The sequence below is a fragment of the Oncorhynchus nerka genome, linkage group LG23, assembly GCF_034236695.1.
Source record: "Oncorhynchus nerka isolate Pitt River linkage group LG23, Oner_Uvic_2.0, whole genome shotgun sequence".
Taxonomy (NCBI): domain Eukaryota; kingdom Metazoa; phylum Chordata; class Actinopteri; order Salmoniformes; family Salmonidae; genus Oncorhynchus; species Oncorhynchus nerka.
The window spans coordinates 8,422,474-8,443,696 of NC_088418.1; the positions used below are offsets into that span (position 1 = coordinate 8,422,474).

Consider the following 21,223-nt stretch of genomic DNA (forward strand, 5'->3'; position numbering starts at 1 on the left):
TAGTCTGGCTCTGGCTCTGAGACTATGGAACAGTGGACTGGTACAGGGTATAGCCTGGCTCTGAGACTATGGAACAGTGGACTGGTACAGGGTATAGCCTGGCTCTGAGACTATGGAACAGTGGACTGGTACAGGGTATAGTCTGGCTCTGAGACTATGGAACAGTGGACTGGTACAGGGTATAGTCTGGCTCTGAGACTATGGAACAGTGGACTGGTACAGGGTATAGTCTGGCTCTGGCTCTGAGAACAGTGGATGGAACAGGGTGGGCTCTGGACTACAGGGACTGGTACAGCCTGGCTCTGGAGACTATGGAACAGTGGACTGGTGGACTGGTACAGGGTATAGTCTGGCTCTGGCTCTGAGACTATGGAACAGTGGACTGGTACAGGGTATAGCCTGGCTCTGAGACTATGGAACAGTGGACTGGTACAGGGTATAGTCTGGCTCTGGCTCTGAGACTATGGAACAGTGGACTGGTACAGGGTATAGTCTGGCTCTGAGACTATGGAACAGTGGACTGGTACAGGGTATAGCCTGGCTCTGAGACTATGGAACAGTGGACTGGTACAGGGTATAGTCTGGCTCTGAGACTATGGAACAGTGAGACTATAGGAACAGAACAGTGGACTGGTACAGGGTATAGCCTGGCTCTGAGACTATGGAACAGTGGACTGGTACAGGGTATAGCCTGGCTCTGAGACTATGGAACAGTGGACTGGTACAGGGTATAGCCTGGCTCTGAGACTATGGAACAGTGGACTGGTACAGGGTATAGCCTGGCTCTGAGACTATGGAACAGTGGACTGGTACAGGGTATAGCCTGGCTCTGAGACTATAGAACAGTGGACTGGTACAGGGTATAGTCTGGCTCTGAGACTATGGAACAGTGGACTGGTACAGGGTATAGCCTGGCTCTGAGACTATGGAACAGTGGACTGGTACAGGGTATAGTCTGGCTCTGAGACTATGGAACAGTGGACTGGTACAGGGTATAGCCTGGCTCTGAGACTATGGAACAGTGGACTGGTACAGGGTATAGCCTGGCTCTGAGACTATGGAACAGTGGACTGGCTCTGAGACTACAGGGTATAGCCTGGCTCTGAGACTATGGAACAGGGACTGGTACAGGGTATAGCCTGGCTCTGAGACTATGGAACAGTGGACTGGTACAGGGTATAGCCTGGCTCTGAGACTATGGAACAGTGGACTGTACATAATCTTAATGTCATGTGATGAAATGTATTTTCTGTAGACACATTCATACCATTCTAACTGTCCATTCTGACGTTCTCCCCACTCAGCAACCTAAAGATATCTGTTCCCGTGCTGAATTCTGCCCTGCAAAGGTGAAGAGCTCTGTCCCTATGATGAACCTGGTGGCTGCCAAGGCCGTCCCTGCTGTCAAACTGGTCCCTGCCACTAAGCTGGACGCTGTCAGGCCCGGCAAGGTAACCTACTGGTACCAGAGGTTCTGGCAAGTGGCCGTGTACAACTGTACCACCACTTACATTCCTCCATATGAAATACATGGACATTTCCTTAAACATAAAAAGTAAAATAATCACTCTGATTACTTGTTTTGTAAAGTAGTTATGCCGTTGGCATGGTTACTATTCTAGTTTATACCGATGCGTTTCGGGACCACAACTTATTTTGTTCCAAGACTATTGTAGTTACGCCGACTCTTGTCTGTTCTCCAGAACATGGTGCGTGCCCGTGGTTCCCCTCAGTGTACCGTGTGCAAGTTCATTATGAAGGAGGTGGAGAGCATGCTGGGGGATGAGAAGACTGAGGTAGGTCACCTGACGGGTTGCTCATGAGTCATGACCTGCTATATGGTGTATGACCAAAACTTCATGCTGTTTGTAAGGGAGTTACAATAAATTGTGTTTTTGTCATGTGGGGGGGAAAGCACTATAAATGAATGTGGATAGATGGATAGATGTATAAATGAATGTGGATAGATGGATAGATGTATAAATGAATGTGGATGGATAGATGGATAGATGTATAAATGAATGTGGATGGATAGATAGATGGATAGATGTATAAATGAATGTGGATGGATAGATGTATAAATGAATGTGGATGGATAGATAGATGGATAGATGTATAAATGAATGTGGATGGATAGATGTATAAATGAATGTGGATGGATAGATAGATGGATAGATGTATAAATGAATGTGGATGGATAGATAGATGGATAGATGTATAAATGAATGTGGATGGATAGATAGATGGATAGATGTATAAATGAATGTGGATGGATAGATGTATAAATGAATGTAGATAGATAGATAGATGTATAAATGAATGTGGATAGATAGATGGATAAATGAATGTAGATGGATAGATGAATGTTGATGGATGTATAAATGAATGTGGATGGATAGATGGATAGATGGATAGATGTATAAATGAATGTGGATGGATGGATGGATAGATGGATAGATGTATAAATGAATGTGGATAGATAGATGGATAGATGGATAGATGTATAAATGAATGTTGATAGATGGATAGATGAATGTTGATGGATAGATGGATAGATGAATGTTGATGGATGTATAAATGAATGTGGATGGATAGATGGATAAATGAATGTTGATGGATGTATAAATGAATGTGGATGGATAGATGTATAAATGAATGTGGATGGATAGATGTATAAATGAATGTGGATAGATGGATGGATGGATAGATGTATAAATGAATGTGGATAGATAGATGGATAATGTATAAATGAATGTGATTTCTCTCCACCTCTGGCCAATGCTGGATGATAAACACAATTTCAGTTTGAATATTGCTGCTAAAAAGCCACAGTTAATCCAGACAAAAAAATAATATATTTGCATTTCTATGTACATTTTTAAATAGTTCAACTGAAATGGTTATTCATGTAACACGTAGGCTGTGTCTTCAGGGTTCTTAAACAAGGATTCTGTCTGCAATAGGCTAGAATGTATGAGTTATTCATTACAGAATCTCTTCATTAAACCCCCCCCCGGAGGCCAAGTGGGCTCGTTTGTCCTGTGTGTCAAGGACGAACAAGAAGTTAGTACAATGCGTCTTATCTCTGTGTCTTCGGGCCACCCATTACTCTGACCCTTTGTGATGGTTATTACTGTGCAAGCAGCAGTAGATAGTGTTTTACCCTGGTTCACTTTGTAGCGGTGGTGTCCGAGGGGTGAAGATAAAGGTTTGGATGGGGCACCAGGCAGGTATTAACCCTGCTGAAAAGGACAAGAGTAGGATAGAGTACCACACATCAGCAGAACAGACTGACTAGAGAGTAGCCGGCTGGCCGCTGGAGAGTAGCCGGCTGGCCGCTGGAGAGTAGCTGGCTGGCCGCTGGAGAGTAGCCGGCTGGCCGCTGGAGAGTAGCCGGCTGGCCGCTGGAGCGGTCCCAAAATATACAGCCATGGTGCCATAGAGGTAACCCCGCCAATCAACTTAAAACACTTTACAAACTAAACACGCTGAAAATAAACAAGACTTCTGCAGAGTTGTGCACGCTGTCAAACTGCCGCGCAGACCGAGAAGAGCTGTCTTCATATCCTCACTGCTGAAGGCGCTCTTAGGTAGCTACCTTTTATATCCTCACTGCTGAAGGAGCTCTTAGCTAGCTACCTTTATATCCTCACTGCTGAAGGCGTTCTTAGCTAGCTACCTTTATATCCTCACTGCTGAAGGCGTTCTTAGCTAGCTACCTTTATATCCTCACTGCTGAAGGAGCTCTTAGCTAGCTACCTTTATATCCTCACTGCTGAAGGCGTTCTTAGCTAGCTACCTTTATATCCTCACTGCTGAAGGAGCTCTTAGCTAGCTACCTTTATATCCTCACTGCTGAAGGCGTTCTTAGGTAGCTACCTTTATATCCTCACTGCTGAAGGAGCTCTTAGGTAGCTACCTTTATATCCTCACTGCTGAAGGAGCTCTTAGGTAGCTACCTTTATATCCTCACTGCTGAAGGCGCTCTTAGGTAGCTACCTTTTATATCCTCACTGCTGAAGGAGCTCTTAGGTAGATACCTTTATATCCTCACTGCTGAAGGAGCTCTTAGCTAGCTACCTTTATAGCCTCACTGCTGAAGGAGCTCTTAGCTCGCTACCTTTTTTAAGCCAAGTTGTTGTCTTATAAGAATTCTCTATAGGAAGATAAAAGGAAGGTGAGATGAAATGGTGTTGGTCACACCTGGCCTCATCCCCAGGATTTTGTGCATATCTCTTTTTTTATTTAACCAGGTAGGCTAGTTGAGAACAAGTTCTCATTTACAACTGCGACCTGGCCAAGATAAAGCAAAGCAGTGTGAACAGACAACAACACAGTTGTTACACGTAGCATTTAACCCTGGGACATCAACCATTCAGAGGAGTTCTTCATTCTATGGGCGTGATCTTATTAAGTAAAGTATAGGTGATAATTTTAATTTGAGCGAATCACATGACTGCGAGGCGGGGCTCCAAATAGAGGCAAGACCCCGTATGGAAGGCGTGTACTAGCCGGGTTTGCGGGAAGGTGTTGTGGGAGGTTATTGGTTGGGAGATTAAGCCAATGCCTATCCACCGGGAAATTCTTTTGTTTGCTAACGAAGGCTAAGTTGGACACATTGGCATTTGGGCAGACGTGTCTGGGGAAGGAGATTTAAGTCATGCCTAACTGACCCCTGTGCTCTTCCACTCCTTCCTCCCTCTTCTCAGCAAGATGTGGTGCGCGTGTTGGAGAAGGTGTGCTCTGTGCTGCCGCCCTCCCTGTCAGCCCAGTGTAAAGATCTGATCGAATCCTACGGCCAGGCCATCATTAAGCTGCTGCTACAGGAGGCCGACCCCAAGACTATCTGCACCGTGCTGGGGCTCTGCAAGGAGGCCAGCCGCGCCTTCATCCGTGAGTAGAGGGAGTGTGCTTGGAAAGTCTTGAGGTGTGTGTGTGATCTATCCTGTGTGTTTGAGACACGTGGAGCAGGCCCTGTAGGTTAGGCCCTGTAGGTTAGGCCCTGTAGGTTAGGCCCTGTAGGTTGTTTTAATGCCTACAGATTAGAGAACGACCTGTAGGTTGTTTTAATGCCTACAGATTAGAGAACGACCAACGGGCCAAAACCGTATAACAATTTTTATTCAAGATCATTCAACTAGAAAAGGCCAATTTTTATTGATGGTGCTCCAATCCAGATGAAGTGGTCTCCTTGTTTCCCCCGTCCCTCAGCGGTGTTGGACCAGTCCCAGGTCGAGGCGGGAGGCCTCTGTGACATCTGCAAGATGGCCGTGCGTTACGTCGACGGGATCCTGGAACAGAACGCCACACAGGCTCAGATTGAAGACGCAGTCAGGAAAGTCTGCAGCTTTGTCCCGGAGACCGTCAGGGGCGAGGTGAGGATGTAGACGTCTACTTTGTCCCGGAGACCGTCAGGGGCGAGGTGAGGATGTAGACGTCTACTTTGTCCCGGAGACCGTCAGGGGCGAGGTGGGGATGTGTTCCGCGTGTTGGGTGAGGATGTAGACGTCTACTTGTTCCGCGTGTTGGGTGAGGATGTAGACGTCTACTTGTTCCGCGTGTTGGGTGAGGATGTAGACGTCTACTTGTTCCGCGTGTTGGGTGAGGATGTAGACGTCTACTTGTTCCGCGTGTTGGGTGAGAATGTAGACGTCTACTTGTTCCGCGTGTTGGGTGAGGATGTAGACGTCTACTTGTTCCGCGTGTTGGGTGAGGATGTAGACGTCTACTTTGTCCCGGAGACCGTCAGAGGTGAGGATGGAGACGTCTACTTGTTCCGCGTGTTGGGTGAGGATGTAGACGTCTACTTTGTCCCGGAGACCGTCAGGGGCGAGGTGAGGATGGAGACGTCTACTTGTTCCGCGTGTTGGGTGAGGATGTAGACGTCTACTTTGTCCCGGAGACCGTCAGGGGCGAGGTGAGGATGTAGACGTCTACTTGTTCCGCGTGTTGGGTGAGGATGTAGACGTCTACTTTGTCCCGGAGACCGTCAGGGGCGAGGTGAGGATGGAGACGTCTACTTTGTCCCGGAGACCGTCAGGGGCGAGGTGAGGATGTAGACGTCTACTTGTTCCGCGTGTTGGGTGAGGATGGAGACGTCTACTTGTTCCGCGTGTTTGTTGAGGATGTAGACGTCTACTTGTTCCGCGTGTTTGGTGAGGATGGAGACGTCTACTTGTTCCGCGTGTTTGTTGAGGATGTAGACGTCTACTTGTTCCGCGTGTTTGGTGAGGATGGAGACGTCTACTTGTTCCGCGTGTTTGGTGAGGATGGAGACGTCTACTTGTTCCGCGTGTTTGGTGAGGATGGAGACGTCTACTTGTTCCGCGTGTTTGGTGAGGATGGAGACGTCTACTTGTTCCGCGTGTTGGGTGAGGATGGAGACGTCTACTTTGTCCCGGAGACCGTCAGGGGCGAGGTGAGGATTTAGACGTCTACTTGTTCCGCGTGTTGGGTGAGGATGGAGACGTCTACTTGTTCCGCGTGTTGGGTGAGGATGGAGACGTCTACTTGTTCCGCGTGTTGGGTGAGGATGGAGACGTCTACTTGTTCCGCGTGTTGGGTGAGGATGGAGACGTCTACTTGTTCCGCGTGTTGGGTGAGGATGGAGACGTCTACTTGTTCCGCGTGTTATCATTGGTAGATTACACTGACCATGAAATTGGGGAAACGGTGTTTCCTAAACTCTGTTACTGCAACAGAAGAATGGATATTGGCTAGTAACTGGTCGACTAGACGTTGTTGGTGTGACTGTTAATCTTTCTTTCTTTCTCTTTCTCTCTTCCTCCTCCAGTGTGACCAGCTGATTGAGCAGTATGAGCCCATGCTGGTTCAGCTCCTGCTGCAGATGTTGGACCCTGACTTTGTCTGCATGGTGAGCACTGGAATACCTAGAGGAATACACTTCACTATAGAGAAAAGGTGTCAGAAGTATGATTTTGGAATTGGGGAAAAACCTCTAGATCGATAAAGACGATTTAACTTCACTGACTTCCCTGGTTGAAATGAATAAGTTACATGAATGCCAGTATCTGACAGTGGGTTCTGTGGTTGTCCTGGGTTACAGAAGGTGGGATTGTGTCCCGAGGCAGTGCAAAGTCTTCTGGGTATGGACCAGTGTAGCTGGGGACCGGCGTTCTGGTGCAAGAACATGGACTCTGCAAAACTCTGCAACGTGAGTCCTCGACACGCAGGCACTGGGCTGCGCTGTTTCTATCATAGTAGCACAACTGAGTGATGTTTCATTCCAGGGTTGAAAAATAGATTGTCAATGTAGCTCCCCTGGTTTAAATAAATAATGAATTTGATACAAATGGTTTAAATAAATGAATGAATTTGATACAAATTCCTGATTTTAAATTGTTTTATTTTTATTATCCAACTGTTATTTCCGGCCGTGCATTATCCTGTGACTAAAGTACTCCTGAAATATCAGACCGGATATCTCATGTAAAGGATGGAGAAGTCCCTAGGATGCCTATTGCTGTCTAACCTGTGGGTTGTTGTCTGTCTCCCAGGCGGTGGCACACTGCAGGCGTCACGTGTGGTGATGGGAGAACGGATAAAGACCGACAATCTTTCAGGAGAAATACTGTTGCACTGCTTTTTTTTTCTTTTTTTTACTCTATAAATGTGTTCTGTTTTTCGTGAAACATGTTGGACAGGTTTTTGCAATTGTCAATATAAATTTACAGAGAAGTGGGGAGGGAATGGAACCCCTTTTTTCTGACAGAAGTTTGTTTCTTTATTTGGGGAGAAGCAGTGTTACGGTTGTCGAGTGGATCTACCAGACAGTTTATCTATTAAAAAACAGATCTATAGTTGTACTGATTTATTGAATGTACATGTGTGTGGTTTGTGTACATCTCTTTTTTTTTTTTTGATAAATGATTTTACATGTCACACACGGTCCCTTACTTGACACGCCTGGTTTCCCGGACATAGGTTAAACCTAGTCCCGAACTAAAATATAATACTTCTTAGTCCAAGACTAGGCTTAATCTCTGTCCATGAAACGGTCCCATTTGAAGTATGTGATGCAGACAGCTGGGTAACTGGATACTACTGTCTGAAAGAACAGACCTATTGAATCTCAGGGGGTCCTGTCAATGTGCTCCTTTGCAGTGACATAACTTTCTTAGTGTCTCTAGCATACCTTCCTGGGCTACGTTCTGTTTTAATTGAGTCTCTCCTAATGCAAGTTCATCTCTATTTTGTAGAAACAGTTGAATTGTATTTTTAAATTCTTTCGGTGTAATTTTTTTTTTTTAAATGAATGAGCTGATGTGAGGACAGTAAAGATTGTGTCTGATATGCTACCCTATTCCCTAATATAGTGTGCTACTTTTCAACAGGGGCCCATTGGGGGTGAAGTAGTTTCCACTGTAGGACCAATAGAATGGTCTACTCTAAATGTTGAGCCACGCCCTGTGTGTGAGCGAGAACGAATGCATCCTTTGACTGCGTCTCATATGGGACCATATTCCCTGCGTAGTGCACTACTTTTGACATAAACACCCACGGGCCCTGGTTGAAAAGTAGTGCACTATATAGGGAACATGGTGCCATTTGGGACAAACATTTCTAATGGTATGTTTGTGCCCCCTTTTTATAGCCTCTCTGCTTGCAGTTTCCTTCTCTGCTCTCTTCACGCTGTTACATGTGTGAAGTAATGCGTTCTGAAGGAAATGTAAACAAATGGTATATAGCCTCAATGTGGTTAAAACTCCATTTTAATATCACGGATGGTCAAACCCTCCAGCTTTTTACTGTTTTATTTTAAACAATATTTCATTGTTTAATCGGCTGATTTTGTTGCTTTAAAGATGAAGTGCTTTTTGTGATCAGACTACTGTCAGGCGATCGATTGGATTGGTCAGATTTTAATTTTTTTTTACAGTTGAAATAAAAATGATCTCAAATCCACTTTGTTTTCTGATTGGTCAGAATGTTTATACTAGTAATTGACACACAAGAAGCAGCCTTTGAATACTGTTGCTTTTATATAGGACATGTAAGCACCCTCCACATTATAAACCCATGTGGGCTGGACATGCTTCCTGAAGATGCAAGACACTAATAATGAATCAAATAAGTAGTATTTAGTATGCAATGTAATTAGAGCCACTAAAATGCAATGATGCAGTACTTCGGGTGTGAAGATCTGTTAATCATATGGCCTTCTAAAGCCCATAGTGTTTAGGGGAGGAACGCCAATAGATGGCGCCACTGAGGTCTAAGAACTGGAGACTGCGTCCAAGCTGTCCGGACTTTCTTGTTTCCGAGGTCATCTACTCACGTTCGCCTACACCGATTCGGATTCATGGACTGGTGTTGAGGCCAGATCTGACTGCCCACCGAATCTGGCTGACCGTCGCGCCGACCTGCGTCACAAATAAACGTTTTGAAAGCTGATTTTTTTTGCTGGTCCTCTCCCACAGCACCGCCCCATAGTTTTACTGTTGCTACGATTTAAAGGTTTTGAAGGGTCAATCTGATATCTGCGGTGGCCGTAAGGCGTTAATTGCGACACGGAGCCCTCTACATTGTTTACACAATTTGAGAGGCACATGGCGACGCGTTAGCGCTTGATTTGGCCCATGGAGGCTCCGCGAATGCGTCACATTCAAGCACATTTTCAGAACCAGCATCAATTGTCTTTAATAGGCATATGCATAGTGTGGAAGTTGTTTGGGTGTAAGAAAAAAAAAAAGATGTACGTCAAAGAACACAATTATATTATAGAATGTTTTGTGTGCTGAATTTGCACGTGCAAGCCAAGCCCCACCACTACTATCAGTAGCACTGTCAAAGCTGTACAAAAAAAAGTCTGCAAACAATCACACACTGGCCACGAATGATGTACAATACCACGTTGGTAATAAGACATTATTTGTTGGACCGCTACTTCTGGGGTAGTTCGCTTTCGCTTGTTACCTAACTAGCAGCAATTACAACCAGCCTGAAAACAATGACTAGTAGAAACTGCAGTCATTTTCATTATTCTTCGGAATCCATGTAAGTATTAGCTAGTTAGCCCCTTGTTGTTCATTATTGAAATTGAACTTCAGTTCATGAAAAGAACTAGCTAGCCAGCTACTTAACCCTGTTGCCCAAAGCTAATGTTATAAGCAGCCATTGGATTCATCTGACTAACGTTCGACAGGACCGGTTTTGTGTTGTGAAGCTAGCCACAATAAGGATTAGGCAGAATAGTGGAATTTGCGTTTTGCCTTCAAAATAAAAGTACCTCTCATAGTGATGCAGAAGGTTACAATTGGTGGAGTCATGCCATATTTAGACTAGATAATGTTAAACAAGGTTGGAATGTGAAGCAATGAAATGGGGGATCAGTCTAGTCGGTGACACTCACAGAACACAACTGTGAAGAGTTTACGCAAATATTAGCGTTGTAGCAGGACTGTGACTGTGTGAAATCACCTCCCCAGTCAGCCTATTGTGTGTATTTAAAAATATATATATATTTTACATATTTAACTAGGCATGTCAGTTAACAAATTCTTATTTTCAATGACAGCCTAGGAACAGTGGGTTAACTGCCTGTTCAGGGGCAGAATGACAGACTTTGTCAGCTCGGGGGTTTGAACTTGCAACCTTCCGGTTACTAGTCCAACGCTCTAACCACTAGGCTTCCCTGCCGCCCCAACATACATACACACGAACAGTAGGTGAGTTGTATCCTTCTCCATAGTTCTCACCACTGTTTATCACTACCCAGCGCTGTCAGTTCCATTCCCCCGAGATTAGAGGAACCTATTCTCCCAAGAGTTCTAGCCAGGTCGGGTCAAACACAGTTGAATTGTTCTCGGTATTTTCTTAGACACACACACACACACACTCGCATGTCTCTACCGAACATTATTGGACTTATGTTTAGTACTTGAATCATTCATTATACATGCTACATAAACTAATAGTTACATTTCAGGGTGGAATACTTTAATCATTACCTTTAAGCATATAATTCCCTTATCAGTCTGTCAAGAGAATAAGAATTAAAAGGTAAACCAAAATTAAATATATGGCTTTAGATACATGTATTTAAACCCCTATTGAAGTAGAACTCAGTGAGAAAATCTGTAGGCCAGCAAATGTGAGGGTTTTCAGTGCGCAAAGGAGCCAGACCTACAAAGACTGCTACGCACCTGCATAAGGTAAGTGTGAACGCCAACTACTGAGGAGTGTGTAGGAAAGGAGTGTGTAAGAAAGGTGTATATTTCCCATGTCTGAATCAGGCTCTGTGTGGGTTGAATGCTGTAACAACCCAGAATAAAACAATGAATAAAAGTCCCATGATGGTAGAGACTGTAATAAAAGTCCCATGATGGTAGAGACTGTAATAAAAGTCCCATGATGGTAGAGACTGTAATAAAAGTCCCATGATGGTAGAGACTGTAATAAAAGTCCCATGATGGTAGACTGTAATAAAAGTCCCATGATGGTAGAGACTGTAATAAAAGTCCCATGATGGTAGAGACTGTAATAAAAGTCCCATGACGGTAGAGACTGTAATACAAGTCCCATGACGGTAGAGACTGTAATAAAAGTCCCATGATGGTAGAGACTGTAATAAAAGTCCCATGATGGTAGAGACTGTAATAAAAGTCCCATGATGGTAGAGACTGTAATAAAAGTCCCATGAAATATTTCAGTTGTGTGTATATATATATATGCATGTTTTATTTGATTACTTTATTCCATGTCGTTATGTCATCTCTGTTTTCATGCTGTAGCAGCCAGCCTTCTAGCTGTTTTCATGCAGTAGCAGCCAGCCATCTAGCTGTTTTCATGCAGTAGCAGCCAGCCATCTAGCTGTTTTCATGCAGTAGCAGCCAGTCATCTAGCTGTTTTCATGCAGTAGCAGCCAGCCAGCCATCTAGCTGTTTTCATGCAGTAGCAGCCAGCCTTCTATCTCTGTTTTCATGCAGTAGCGGCCAGCCAGCCTTCTATCTCTGTTGTCATGCAGTAGCAGCCAGCCAGTCATCTAGCTGTTTTCATGCAGTAGCAGCCAGCCAGTCATCTAGCTGTTTTCATGCTGTAGCAGCCAGCCAGTCATCTAGCTGTTTTCATGCAGTAGCAGCCAGCCATCTAGCTGTTCTCATGCAGTAGCAGCCAGCCTGCCTTCTATCTCAGTTTTCATGCAGTAGCAGCCAGCCATCTAGCTGTTTTCATGCAGTAGCAGCCAGCCATCTAGCTGATTTCATGCAGTAGCAGCCAGCCATCTAGCTGTTCTCATGCAGTAGCAGCCAGCCTGCCTTCTATCTCAGTTTTCATGCAGTAGCAGCCAGCCATCTAGCTGTTTTCATGCAGTAGCAGCCAGCCATCTAGCTGTTTTCATGCAGTAGCAGCCAGTCATCTAGCTGTTCTCATGCAGTAGCAGCCAGCCAGCCATCTAGCTGTTTTCATGCAGTAGCAGCCAGCCAGCCATCTAGCTGTTTTCATGCAGTAGCAGCCAGCCAGCCATCTAGCTGTTTTCATGCAGTAGCAGCCAGCCTTCTATCTCTGTTTTCATGCAGTAGCAGCCAGCCTTCTATCTCTGTTTTCATGCAGTAGCAGCCAGCCTTCGATCTCTGTTCTCATGCAGTAGCAGCCAGCCAGCCTTAGATCTCTGTTCTCATGCAGTACATTTACATTTACATTTAAGTCATTTAGCAGACGCTCTTATCCAGAGCGACTTACAAATTGGTGCGTTCACCTTAAGACATCCAGTGGAACAGCCACTTTACAATAGTGCATCTAAATCTTTTAAGGGGGGTGAGAAGGATTACTTTATCCTATCCTAGGTATTCCTGAAAGAGGTGGGGTTTCAGGTGTCTCCGGAAGGTGGTGATTGACTCCGCTGTCCTGGCGTCGTGAGGGAGTTTGTTCCACCATTGGGGGGCCAGAGCAGCGAACAGTTTTGACTGGGCTGCGCGGGAACTGTACTTCCTCAGTGGTAGGGAGGCGAGCAGGCCAGAGGTGGATGAATGCAGTGCCCTTGTTTGGGTGTAGGGCCTGATCAGAGCCTGGAGGTACTGAGGTGCCGTTCCCCTCACAGCTCCGTAGGCAAGCACCATGGTCTTGTAGCGGATGCGAGCTTCAACTGGAAGCCAGTGGAGAGAGCGGAGGAGCGGGGTGACGTGAGAGAACTTGGGAAGGTTGAACACCAGACGGGCTGCGGCGTTCTGGATGAGTTGTAGGGGTTTAATGGCACAGGCAGGGAGCCCAGCCAACAGCGAGTTGCAGTAATCCAGACGGGAGATGACAAGTGCCTGGATTAGGACCTGCGCTGCTTCCTGTGTGAGGCAGGGTCGTACTCTGCGGATGTTGTAGAGCATGAACCTACAAGAACGGGCCACCGCCTTGATGTTAGTTGAGAACGACAGGGTGTTGTCCAGGATCACGCCAAGGTTCTTAGCGCTCTGGGAGGAGGACACAATGGAGTTGTCAAACGTGATGGCGAGATCATGGAATGGGCAGTCCTTCCCCGGGAGGAAGAGCAGCTCCGTCTTGCCGAGGTTCAGCTTGAGGTGGCAGAGAGATGTGATTCGCCACCTGGTCATCAGAAGGGGGAAAGGAGAAGATTAATTGTGTGTCGTCTGCATAGCAATGATAGGAGAGACCATGTGAGGTTATGACAGAGCCAAGTGACTTGGTGTATAGCGAGAATAGGAGAGGGCCTAGAACAGAGCCCTGGGGGACGCCAGTGGTGAGAGCGCGTGGTGAGGAGACAGATTCTCGCCACGCCACCTGGTAGGAGCGACCTGTCAGGTAGGACGCAATCCAAGTGTGGGCCGCGCCGGAGATGCCCAACTCGGAGAGGGTGGAGAGGAGGATCTGATGGTTCACAGTATCGAAGGCAGCCGATAGGTCTAGAAGGATGAGAGCAGAGGAGAGAGAGTTAGCTTTAGCAGTGCGGAGGGCCTCCGTGATACAGAGAAGAGCAGTCTCAGTTGAATGACTAGTCTTGAAACCTGACTGATTTGGATCAAGAAGGTCATTCTGAGAGAGATAGCGGGAGAGCTGGCCAAGGACGGCACGTTCGAGAGTTTTGGAGAGAAAAGAAAGAAGGGATACTGGTCTGTAGTTGTTGACATCGGAGGGATCGAGTGTAGGTTTTTTCAGAAGGGGTGCAACTCTCGCTCTCTTGAAGACGGAAGGGACGTAGCCAGCGGTCAGGGATGAGTTGATGAGCGAGGTGAGGTAAGGGAGAAGGTCTCCGGAAATGGTCTGGAGAAGAGAGGAGGGAATAGGGTCAAGCGGGCAGGTTGTTGGGCGGCCGGCCGTCACAAGACGCAAGATTTAATCTGGAGAGAGAGGGGAGAAAGAGGTCAGAGCACAGGGTAGGGCAGTGTGAGCAGAACCAGCGGTGTCGTTTGACTTAGCAAACGAGGATCGGATGTCGTCGACCTTCTTTTCAAAATGGTTGACGAAGTCATCTGCAGAGAGGGAGGAGGGGGGAGGGGGAGGAGGATTCAGGAGGGAGGAGAAGGTGGCAAAGAGCTTCCTAGGGTTAGAGGCAGATGCTTGGAATTTAGAGTGGTAGAAAGTGGCTTTAGCAGCAGAGACAGAAGAGGAAAATGTAGAGAGGAGGGAGTGAAAGGATGCCAGGTCCGTAGGGAGGCGAGTTTTCCTCCATTTCCGCTCGGCTGCCCGGAGCCCTGTTCTGTGAGCTCGCAATGAGTCGTCGAGCCACGGAGCAGGAGGGGAGGACCGAGCCGGCCTGGAGGATAGGGGACATAGAGAATCAAGGGATGCAGAAAGGGAGGAGAGGAGGGTTGAGGAGGCAGAATCAGGAGATAGGTTGGAGAAGGTTTGAGCAGAGGGAAGAGATGATAGGATGGAAGAGGAGAGAGTAGCGGGGAGAGAGAGCGAAGATTGGGACGGCGCGATACCATCCGAGTAGGGGCAGTGTGGGAAGTGTTGGATGAGAGCAAGAGGGAAAAGGATACAAGGTAGTGGTCGGAGACTTGGAGGGGAGTTGCAGTGAGGTTAGTGGAAGAACAGCATCTAGTAAAGATGAGGTCGAGCGTATTGCCTGCCTTGTGAGTAGAGGGGGAAGGTGAGAGGGTGAGGTCAAAAGAGGAGAGGAGTGGAAAGAAGGAGGCAGAGAGGAATGAGTCAAAGGTAGACGTGGGGAGGTTAAAGTCGCCCAGAACTGTGAGAGGTGAGCCGTCCTCAGGAAAGGAGCTTATCAAGGCATCAAGCTCATTGATGAACTCTCCGAGGGAACCTGGAGGGCGATAAATGATAAGGATGTTAAGCTTGAAAGGGCTGGTAACTGTGACAGCATGGAATTCAAAGGAGGCGATAGACAGATGGGTAAGGGAGAAAGAGAGAATGACCACTTGGGAGAGATGAGGATCCCGGTGCCACCACCCCGCTGACCAGAAGCTCTCGGGTGTGCGAGAACACGTGGGCGGACGAAGAGAGAGCAGTAGGAGTAGCAGTGTTATCTGTGGTGATCCATGTTTCCGTCAGTGCCAAGAAGTCGAGGGATTGGAGGGAGGCATAGGCTGAGATGAACTCTGCCTTGTTGGCCGCAGATCGGCAGTTCCAGAGGCTACCGGAGACCTGGAACTCCACGTGGGTCGTGCGCGCTGGGACCACCAGATTAGAGTGGCCGCGGCCACGCGGTGTGGAGCGTTTGTATGGTCTGTGCAGAGAGGAGAGAACAGGGATAGACAGACACATAGTTGACAGGCTACAGAAGAGGCTACGCTAATGCAAAGGAGATTGGAATGACAAGTGGACTACACGTCTCGAATGTTCAGAAAGTTAAGCTTACGTAGCATCTTATTGACTAAAATAATTCAAATGATACAGTACTGCTGAAGTAGGCTAGCTGGCAGTGGCTGCGTTGTTGTTGTTCTATCTCTCTATAGTGCTGTTTCTTGTATTATGGTCTCTTGTTTCTTTAGAGGTTTCACTTTGTTGTCCTTTTCTTTTCCTTTTTCTTCTGTCCTTATTTTGTCTTCCTTTCTTCTGTTAACTAGATATTTTTTGTTGTAGCAGTAGCAGCCAGCCATCTATCTCTGTTCTCATGCAGTAGCAGCCAGCCTTCTATCTCTGTTCTCATGCAGTAGCAGCCAGTCATCTATCGGTTTTCATGCAGTAGCTTCAAGCCTTCTATTTCTGTTCTCTCTAATGAGTCATCCTATATATTAGCTTGCTTTAAAGGGTTTGGCAACATCAAACATAATTCATGTACATAAACACTATGTGGTGTTATGCAGGGCCGGCTCCAGCCATAAGCTACGTAAGTGGTTGCTTAGGGCCCCAGGCCCTAGACCTGGCAACCCTGGGCATATGCGAACATGAGTAGATTACCTTGAAAACAACGGTCGGACATCTTGGACGCAGTCTCCACTTCTTATTAAACCTCTGTGATGATAACCAATGTGATGGGTGGAAGAGAGAAGAACTGACAAAATGACTTACTGCAACCATTTATTACGAAACTATCAAAACAGGAAATGTAGATGACTTGTTATAATACACGGAGAGAACCGAACCAACTGTGTAATGCCTTTAGTCAAATAATTTCAAATAAAATCCATACATTTACGTGGGTGTCAGCTATCGCTTTATCTGATGGAATCTAGGCCTTACTCCTCCTCTGATACAGTGGACTATGAGGACAGAGAAGATTGAATCTAGGCCTTACTCCTCCTCAGATACAGTGGACTATGAGGACAGAGAAGTTCAGCCAGGTCGCCCAAGATCCACTGTGAAATTCTACGTCCGTCTAAGGTAAGCAGGACGTCGGGAGATGACTTCAAAACGGGCCAGTAGGAACAACGGTGAGTGTAGGGCGTTGTGGACTGGGATGGCGGATGGGCGTATGCCGTGAGTTTCGACACCGAGGGTCATGAGTTCAATCCCAGTACTTTATTTTTTTTAAACCCTAATCCCAAACTTGAACCATTCAGAGTAAATGCCTAAACTTAACCTTTGCAATTTGACGTTTATGGACAAATGTCGGATTCTGCATGGAGACCAAGTTTGTTGGAGAAGTCAGTCTGGATTTGCCATCTTTCTCCTCCTGTCTCCTCCTCTTCCTCCTGTCTCCTCCTCCCGTCTCCTCCTCCTCTTCAGATGAAGTGTACTATCAACACAGAGAAGGCCGATCCCACAGCCAGTCCCAACGTCAGGAAGAAGCTCATGACCACGCCTGCGGGCTCTGCCAGATCCCGTGGCACCACCTTGGGTCCGTAGATCATGGGCAAGGTGCCCAGGTACCCGTTGGTGATGCCCAGGAGACAGATGAAGAAGACAGGGAAGAGGTCGTGGCTGAAGAGGACCGTGTGAAGGTGGTCTCTGGGCTAGAGGTTACACAAAGACATTAAAAAAAATTAAAGACAAGTTTCTATAAGACAAAACTAAATGAAAGCAAAGTTCCTATAGGTCCTGGTCAACAGTAGTGCACTAGTGCCCTATAGGCCCTGGTCAAAAGTAGTGCACTAGTGCCCTATAGGTCCTGGTCAACAGTAGTGCACTAGTGCCCTATAGGCCCTGGTCAAAAGTAGTGCACTAGTGCCCTATAGGCCCCAGTCAAAAGTAGTGCACTAGTGCCCTATAGGCCCCAGTCAAAAGTAGTGCACTAGTGCCCTATAGGTCCTGGTCAACAGTAGTGCACTAGTGCCCTATAGGCCCTGGTCAAAAGTAGTGCACTAGTGCCCTATAGGCCCCAGTCAAAAGTAGTGCACTAGTGCCCTATAGGCCCCAGTCAAAAGTAGTGCACTAGTGCCCTATAGGCCCCGGTCAAAAGTAGTGCACTAGTGCCCTATAGGCCCCAGTCAAAAGTAGTGCACTAGTGCCCTATAGGCCCTGGTCGAAAGTAGTGCACTAGTGCCCTATAGGCCCTGGTCAAAAGTAGTGCACTAGTGCCCTATAGGTCCCGGTCAAAAGTAGTGCACTAGTGCCCTATAGGCCCCGGTCAAAAGTAGTGCACTAGTGCCCTATAGGCCCTGGTCAAAAGTAGTGCACTAGTGCCCTATAGGCCCTGGTCGAAAGTAGTGCACTAGTGCCCTATAGGCCCTGGTCAAAAGTAGTGCACTAGTGCCCTATAGGCCCTGGTCAAAAGTAGTGCACTAGTGCCCTATAGGCCCCAGTCAAAAGTAGTGCACTAGTGCCCTATAGGCCCCAGTCAAAAGTAGTGCACTAGTGCCCTATAGGCCCTGGTCAAAAGTAGTGCACTAGTGCCCTATAGGCCCTGGTCAAAAGTAGTGCACTAGTGCCCTATAGGCCCCGGTCAAAAGTAGTGCACTAGTGCCCTATAGGTCCCGGTCAAAAGTAGTGCACTATATACAGGGAATAGGGTGCCATTTGGGACTCGGCCAAAGCGCTAGCCCTCTTGGGTAGTTACAGGGGGGAAACAATAAGCTAATAGTCAATGTCATAACAGGTAAAGAAATAAAGGTTTCTGTACCAAATATTAAGTTCTGCTTTTCTGATGTATCAAAAACTTATGTCATGCAATAAAATGCACATTAATTACTTAAAAATCATACAATGTGATTGTCTGGATTTTTGTTTTAGATTCCGTCTCTCACAGTTGAAGTGTACCTATGATAGAAATTACAGACCTCTACATGCTTTGTAAGTAGGAAAACCTGCAAAATCGACAGTGTGTCATACTTGTTCTCCCCACTAAGTGTATTATGAGGCAATATAAAGGACATTATAACGCATTATACACATGTACTACATAAGTGTTGCAATAAGAATAAAAAATGTTTTTTTAACAAAGCTTATATTCAACTGAGTGCTGGTCTTTTAATTAAAAAATATAGATATATTTGAAGTGATCGACTGCCTGGTCATGTGTCTAGCCAATGAGTGACAAGGAGTTGGCATGATAGCACAGACTGGCTAATCGACCGTTGGTGCTCCTCCAAGCACCCTTTACCTTATTACCACTAGAGGATAAGAGTTGTGGACGTTCTCTCCTTTTCTTTACCTGGTAGTTGCAGAACATGAGGAGAGGCACCAGGACTGTCCGGGAGAGGACCAGGGCGGGGAGGACTCTACTGGTGGGGCCTGGGACCTGCAGCCAGGCCGTGGCCTGACGACCACAGAAGTCAGCCACGTTGTAGAGGAAGAAGCTGGAGAGAAGATAATGACTACATTATCCCCCATGGTCCATATTCATAAAGAGTCTCGGTGGTGGTGATCTAGGATCAGGTCATAAAGAGTCTCAGAGCAGGTGATCTAGGATCAGGTTCTCCCTGTCCATGTAATCAATGTCATTATGATCTAAAAAGCCAAAACTGATCCTAGATCAGCCCTCCTCTGTAACGTTTTCTGAATACAAGCCCTGTATTCATGACATATCAAGTATACATACAGGAAGCATAGACACACTAAGACCGCATTCAACCAGATGTAGAAGGCCATAAGCAAACAAGAAAATTGTCATCCAGCTCTTAGTGACTTTAATGCTGGAAAACTTAAATCTGTTTTACCTCATTTCTCTCAGCATGTCACATGTGGAACAAAACTCTAGACCACCTTTACTCCACACACAGAGACGCATACAAAACTCTCTCGCACCCTCCATTTGGCAAATCTGACCATAATTATATCCTCCTGATTCCTGCTTACTAGCAAAAACTAAAGCAGGAAGTACCAGTGACTCGCTCGATATAGAAGTGGTCAGATGAAGCAGATGCTAAACTACAGGACTGTTTTGCTATCACAGACTGGAATATGTTTGGGATTCATCCAATGGCATTGAGGAGTACACCACATCAGTCACCGGGCTTTATCAATAAGTACATTGAGGAATACACCACATCAGTCACCGGGCTTTATCAATAAGTGCATCGATGACGTCGTCCTCACAGTGACTGTACGTACATACCCCAACCAGAAGCCATGGATTACAGGCAACAGTAGCACTGAGATAAAGGGTAGAGCTGCCGCATTCAAGGAGCGGGACACTAACCTGGATGCTTATGAGAAATCCCACAATGCCCTCCGGCGAACCATCAAACAGGCAAAGCGTCAATACAGGGCTAAGATTGAATCCTACTACACCGGCTCTGATGCCCGTCAGATGTGGCAGGGCTTGCAAACTATTACAGACTACAAAGGGAAGTCCAGTCATGAGCTTCCCAGTGATACGAGCCTACGAGACGAGCTAAATTACTTCTATGTGCGCTTCAAGGCAAGCAACACTGAGTGATCACACTCTCCATATGCGAGTATGGAGAGGGGAGCACCAAGTCTAGGTCCAAAAGGCTTCTAAACAGCTGACTACCACCAAGCCATCAGACTCCTGAACAGATAATAATGGCCACCCGGACTATTCACATCGACTCCCTCCTTTTTTTAAATGCGGCTGCTATTCATCGTTTATTATCTATGCAGTCACTTCACCCCTACCTACATGTACAAATTACCTCAATTACTTTGACTAACCTGTACCCCCGCACATTGACTCAGTACCGTAACACCCTGTATATAGTCTCCACATTGACTCTGTACCGTAACACCCTGTATATAGCCTCCACATTGACTCTGTACCGTAACACCCTGTATATAGCCTCCACATTGACTCTGTACCGGTACCCTCTGTATATAGCCTCCACATTGACTCTGTACCGGTACCCCCTGTCTATAGCCTCCACATTGACTCTGTACCGGTACCCCCTGTCTATAGCCTCCACATTGACTCTGTACCGGTACCCCCTGTATATAGCCTCCACATTGACTCTGTACCGGTACCCTCTGTATATAGCCTCCACATTGACTCTGTACCGGTACCCCCTGTCTATAGCCTCCACATTGACTCTGTACCGGTACCCCCTGTATATAGCCTCCACATTGACTCTGTACCGGTACCCTCTGTATATAGCCTCCACATTGACTCTGTACCGGTACCCCCTGTATATAGCCTCCACATTGACTCTGTACCGGTACCCTCTGTATATAGCCTCCACATTGACTCTGTACTGGTACCCCCTGTATATAGCCTCCACATTGACTCTGTACTGTAATACCCTGTATATAGCCTCTACATTGACTCTGTACCGGTACCCCCTGTATATAGCCTCCACATTGACTCTGTACCGGTACCCCCTGTATATAGCCTCCACATTGACTCTGTACCGTAACACCCTGTATATAGCCTCCACATTGACTCTGTACCGGTACCCCTTGTATATAGCCTCCACATTGACTCTGTACCGGTACCCCCTGTATATAGCCTCCACATTGA

At 46.6% G+C, this 21,223-nt stretch overlaps 2 protein-coding genes and 1 long non-coding RNA gene across 5 annotated transcripts in view; 2 read left to right on the plus strand and 1 right to left on the minus strand.

Annotated features, from left to right (window-relative positions):
* The window catches only part of psap (prosaposin), a 30,900-nt gene extending 21,975 nt beyond the window's left edge, over positions 1–8,925 (plus strand). For all 3 annotated transcript variants that reach the window (XM_065007823.1, XM_065007824.1, XM_065007825.1), the window contains exons 8-14: positions 1,305–1,451; positions 1,704–1,796; positions 4,710–4,893; positions 5,212–5,375; positions 6,794–6,874; positions 7,067–7,174; positions 7,518–8,925. In XM_065007823.1, the coding sequence (XP_064863895.1) occupies positions 1,305–1,451; positions 1,704–1,796; positions 4,710–4,893; positions 5,212–5,375; positions 6,794–6,874; positions 7,067–7,174; positions 7,518–7,550 (810 nt within the window). In that variant the 3' untranslated portion in view covers positions 7,551–8,925. The remainder of the gene's footprint in view (positions 1–1,304; positions 1,452–1,703; positions 1,797–4,709; positions 4,894–5,211; positions 5,376–6,793; positions 6,875–7,066; positions 7,175–7,517) is intronic.
* On the plus strand, positions 5,382–6,093 carry LOC135563934 (uncharacterized). The gene is made up of 3 exons (XR_010460650.1): positions 5,382–5,709; positions 5,752–5,787; positions 5,835–6,093. It is a non-coding gene; the product is annotated as an uncharacterized LOC135563934 (long non-coding RNA).
* A 7,511-nt stretch (positions 8,926–16,436) lies between the features above and the next one.
* The window catches only part of slc29a3 (solute carrier family 29 member 3), a 40,012-nt gene continuing 35,225 nt past the window's right edge, over positions 16,437–21,223 (minus strand). Inside the window, exons 10-11 of the mRNA XM_065007826.1 lie at positions 18,962–19,106; positions 16,437–17,324 (exon numbers count right to left, since the gene is read on the minus strand). Coding sequence (XP_064863898.1) covers positions 17,094–17,324; positions 18,962–19,106 — 376 coding nt within the window. The 3' untranslated portion in view covers positions 16,437–17,093. The remainder of the gene's footprint in view (positions 17,325–18,961; positions 19,107–21,223) is intronic.